The sequence below is a fragment of the Penaeus japonicus genome, unplaced genomic scaffold (genome assembly GCF_977035675.1).
Source record: "Penaeus japonicus unplaced genomic scaffold, GWHDUDI00000001_assembly GWHDUDI00000039, whole genome shotgun sequence".
In the NCBI taxonomy this organism is placed as follows: domain Eukaryota; kingdom Metazoa; phylum Arthropoda; class Malacostraca; order Decapoda; family Penaeidae; genus Penaeus; species Penaeus japonicus.
The window spans coordinates 18254682-18259681 of NW_028234441.1; the positions used below are offsets into that span (position 1 = coordinate 18254682).

Sequence of the window (5000 nt, forward strand, 5' to 3'; positions counted from 1 at the left end):
TATATATATACAAATATATTATATATGTATATATATATTATATAAATATGTGGTGGATATATAATTATATATATATTCTATAATGTATATATAATATCATATATATATATATATATATATATAGTATATATGTAAATATTATATATATAGATATAGTTATATATATATATATATATATATATATATAAATAGTCATGTGTTATTATATATATATATTCATAATATATATATATTTAGATATATATTATATTATATATAAATATATATATATATGAATATATATAATATAATAATATTATTATAATTATATAAATATATATATAATATTTATAATTTATATATATGTATATATATGAATATAATATATCAATATATAATATATTTATATATTATATATATATACATACAATATAATATATATGTTAATATATATCTATATATTATATATATATTCATATATATATATATCTATATATATATAAAATATAATATATATACTATTTTTATATATATAATATATACATTTATACATATATATGTATATATATAAATATATATATATATATATATATATATATATATATATTTAATAAATATATATATATATACATATATATGTATATATATTTTATATATATTATATATTATATATATATATAAAATTTTATATATATATATATATATATATATACCATTATTATATTATATAATATATATATATATATACATATATATTATATATATATAATAATATATATTCTATTATATAATATATATATATATATATATATCATATTCATATATATAAATATAAATATATATATTTATATATATATAATATAATATATTTATATATAATAATATATAATAAAATATAAGAATATTATATATATATATATAAATAGATATTTATAATTATATATATATATATATAAAGTTTATATATATACTATATATATATATATATATATATAATATATTAATATATATGAAGAAAAGGATTTTATATATATATATATATATATAATATATATATATTTATATATGATATACATATAATATAATATATATTATATATTAATATATTATAGATATAAAATATATATATATATTAATATATATTTATATATATATTAAAACATCACTCCATTACACATTAACAGGCTCGTGTGTAGCAAATCTTCTCTTCACAACATGAATGTTCTTGTTAGACAGGCAGATGACATAGCTGTGGTCTGTGTATGTAACTGGAAGGGAAAAAGAGAAAGAAATTAGTTAATTGTTAATGCATGTGTGTGGATGTGTGTTTATATCAAATATGTTTATAATAATGATAATAATAATATTAATAATATTGTTAATAATAATAATAATAATAATGATTGTAATAAAAAATAATGATGATGATGATGATGATGATGATGATGATGATGATGATGATGATGATGATGATGATGATGATGATGATGATGATGATGATGATGATGATGATGATGATGATGATGATGATGATACTAATACCAATAATAATGATGATAATAATAATTATAATAATAATAATAATAATAATAATAATAATAATAATAATAATAATGATACTAATACCAATAATAATAATAATAATAATAATAATAATAATAATAATAATAATAATAATAATAATAATAATAATAATAATAATAATAATAATAATAAAAAGAAGAAGAAGAAGAAGAAGAAGCAGAAGAACAATAATAAGAACAATAGTAATATTAAAAATATTAATGATAATAATGATGATGATAATAATAATAATAATAATAATAATAATAATAATAATAATAATAATAATAATAACAATAATAATAACAATAATAATAACAATAACAATAACAACAATAACAACAACAATAAAAATAACAATACAAATAAGAATAACATCAATAAACCAGAACTCATCACAATGTATTCACATCATCTTTCAGCGTCCATACTCGGAAAAAACATGAATCTACCAACACGCTCGAAACGTCCAAATCATCGTCCAAATCGTACTCATCCACTCTATTTAAAAAATACCTGAGATCTTCTTGAATCCTCCGCCGTCGCTCTGCATCAGGTGGTGTCGAGACGTGCATGTCAGGAGGGACATGACTGAGCTGGCGAACTGTTCTGCATTTTCCAGGTCACCTCCGGACTGTGGGTGGGGGATGGGGGATGAGATACTGAGGGTATAATAGGGTAAATAAGTATAATACATGAATAATTTCTTTTTTTTTATCATATAGATCTAAATCTGATAAAGTCACACTACCTCAAAACCCCCTTCTGTAGAATAGACAGGGAGAGAGAGAAAGAGAGAAAGAGAGAAAGAGAGAAAGAGAGACAAAGACAGAGACAGAGACAGAGTCAGAGAAAGAGACAGAGAAAGAGACAGAGATGGAGACGGAGACGGAGACGGAGACGGAGACAGAGCCAGAGAGAAAGAGAAATAGTGAAAGAAAGAAAAAGAAAAGAATACCTGAACAAAAGACAGCAAGAGTGGGGGGAAAAAAGCCCTCAGACAGGAATACAAACATCATAAATAATAATAAATAGATACCGTAATAATGGCTCCGTCCTCACTCAGGATCAGATGTCCCACCTCATCAGGAATGCGTCCAATGCCGTGCATGGTTTCACTGCGGAACAGGGGTCATGTGGTGATCATCAGAATAAAATTATGATGATGATGATGGTGATGGTGATGGTGATGGTGATGATAATGATAATATTAACAATAATAATAATAATAATAACACAATAATAATCAAAACACTTATACTTGAAAGAATAAAAAGTTCGGATAATATAAAAACACAAACACAAACACGACTTAAAAGCAAGCCAATCACGACAAAGCAATCTGTAGGAGCGATTTAAACGAGAATGGATAATTTCACAAAGTACAGAATGTCCGTGATGTGTTCAGATTAAATCCATGATTCATATATACTTCTAATAAACCACTGTGTTACTAGTCAGATGTATCTCTTGCTTTGTAGAATCATTTCGCTTCAATCAAATTGCTCTCGGATTAATTCCGATGGACGATTAATAGAAATCATGCCATATCAATTGTTTCATATTAATTGTGTGTGTATGTGTGTGTGTGTGTGTGTGTGTGTGTGTGTGTGTGTGTGTGTGTGTGTGTGTGTGTGTGTGTGTGTGTGTGTGTGTGTGTGTGTGTGTGTGTGTGTGTGTATTTTGTACGTGTGTGTGTTAGTGTGTGTGCGTGTTTGTATTTTGTGCGTGTGTGTATTTTGTGCATGTCCCCCCCCCCCCCCCCCCCCCTTCTCTATCATAATTAAGCCCTCCTCCCCCCCCCACCCCGCCCCCCCCGTTTGCGTGTGTGTGTGTGTGTGTAAAGGTATGCATATCTAAGGGTTGTTTGCAGCCAAATTTAAAAGTAAAAAAAAAATATGTGATCCACATTTAACCCACTCATGACGGGGGCATTCTAGCCTTGAATGTCACAATGCCGGGGCTTTCGAATTCTTAGGCCTAAATCAATTAAATGGCTGGCACAATACTGTGCCGCCCGGCCACTGGGCTTTTGAATGAGCGGTACAGTACTGTATCACCCGTCCAGAGAGGGTTAACAATGGTTTCCAGGATCTAGGTTTGATACAACTTTCGAATGCGTGTTCCCCTCTATTTCATCTAAAAACACAATTTAAAAACATTCTTTTTAACAGCACAGAAATCAAGTCAACTACTTTGCATTATGTGAATTCTGTCATACACATAAAAAACAATAATAATAATATCTAAAAATTCTGTACAGATAATACAACCACTGACCTATACGTGCTGTAAAAAAAAAAAAAATAAAAAAAATAAGTAATTCCAACACTTCCCATAAAACAGCACATCCAACCATGATTTGTCCCGGATCAAACGATAATAATGAGTCATAAGTAACAAACTATCAAGGTATTTGATGGATGGTATTTCATGCAAACGATAATAATGAGTCAGCTGTAACAAACTATCAAGGTATTTGATGGAATGCAATTTCAGTCGCAGTTTGGTGCGTATTACCTTCTCTGACGTCTTCATACATTTGACAGAAGCAAAACCCAACATCCTACATCATCAGGGTTCAAAAGAAGAATTCCATGGAAGTGCTTGAGTCTTGATAAGACCTTGAAGTCATTAGGAATCTTGAAAAATAAGTACTGTTCTATAAAAATAAAAGATATTTTTCTTTTTCAATTATTTTCCTAAAATTGATAAACTTATAATAGACAAATTTACTATGGCATTCTTTTTATATGAATCCAAACCATAGTACTACTGAATCATTAAAATGATCAAATACAACTCATGATATTACTGGTAAGTAATAAGATAAATGAGACCTGTTCCTATTTTCAATACATACTTTTATTTTTAACGGTTGATGGGCCACACAAACCAGATTAAAATTGCTATTTTGCTGTTTTTCTTTTTTCTTATTTTTCTTTATTTTCTTATATGTAGCAAAAACTTAAAATAATAAAATAATTGGCAGCATCACCATTTTATGAGCAATACTAATATGCAATGAAATGTTCATACTGTTGCTAGTTAACTAAGGGGAAGTTATACAAGAAATTGAAGGTTTATGTCAACATAAGAAGATAAGAAAAGGTGGCACTGAGCGTCCACACGCAGCTTGGTGGCAATTTGCATGTCATATACAAGCCCCTTCTCTTTTTCTCAAAATAAAACATAATAAACATTAATGCTTCCCGCTATACTACCAACATGCATAAATCCTATTCATTAACAGGATGAATTAGGTAAATATTGAGCAGCTACCCATGTGTTTGCCATAAATCCCAAGACAACTAGTAAAGCATCTACGACTCTCAGCACTCTGGTAAAGTCAACAACATTCCACTCATTTATTAGGCAAGACAGAACTTGCCAACCTCCTTAATGACTCATAACCAAAAAAAGGTACGAATTTAAACACTATTTCGTCACGGAATAAC

General features: G+C 27.1%; 1 protein-coding gene across 1 annotated transcript in view; it reads right to left on the minus strand.

Annotated features, from left to right (window-relative positions):
- Positions 1-1108: 1108 nt before the first annotated feature.
- The window catches only part of Lamtor4 (Late endosomal/lysosomal adaptor, MAPK and MTOR activator 4), a 4378-nt gene continuing 486 nt past the window's right edge, over positions 1109-5000 (minus strand). The window contains exons 2-4 of the mRNA XM_043002316.2: positions 2582-2660; positions 2059-2176; positions 1109-1247 (exon numbers count right to left, since the gene is read on the minus strand). Of these exons, the coding sequence (XP_042858250.1) occupies positions 1150-1247; positions 2059-2176; positions 2582-2653 (288 nt within the window). The 5' untranslated portion in view covers positions 2654-2660 and the 3' untranslated portion in view covers positions 1109-1149. The remainder of the gene's footprint in view (positions 1248-2058; positions 2177-2581; positions 2661-5000) is intronic.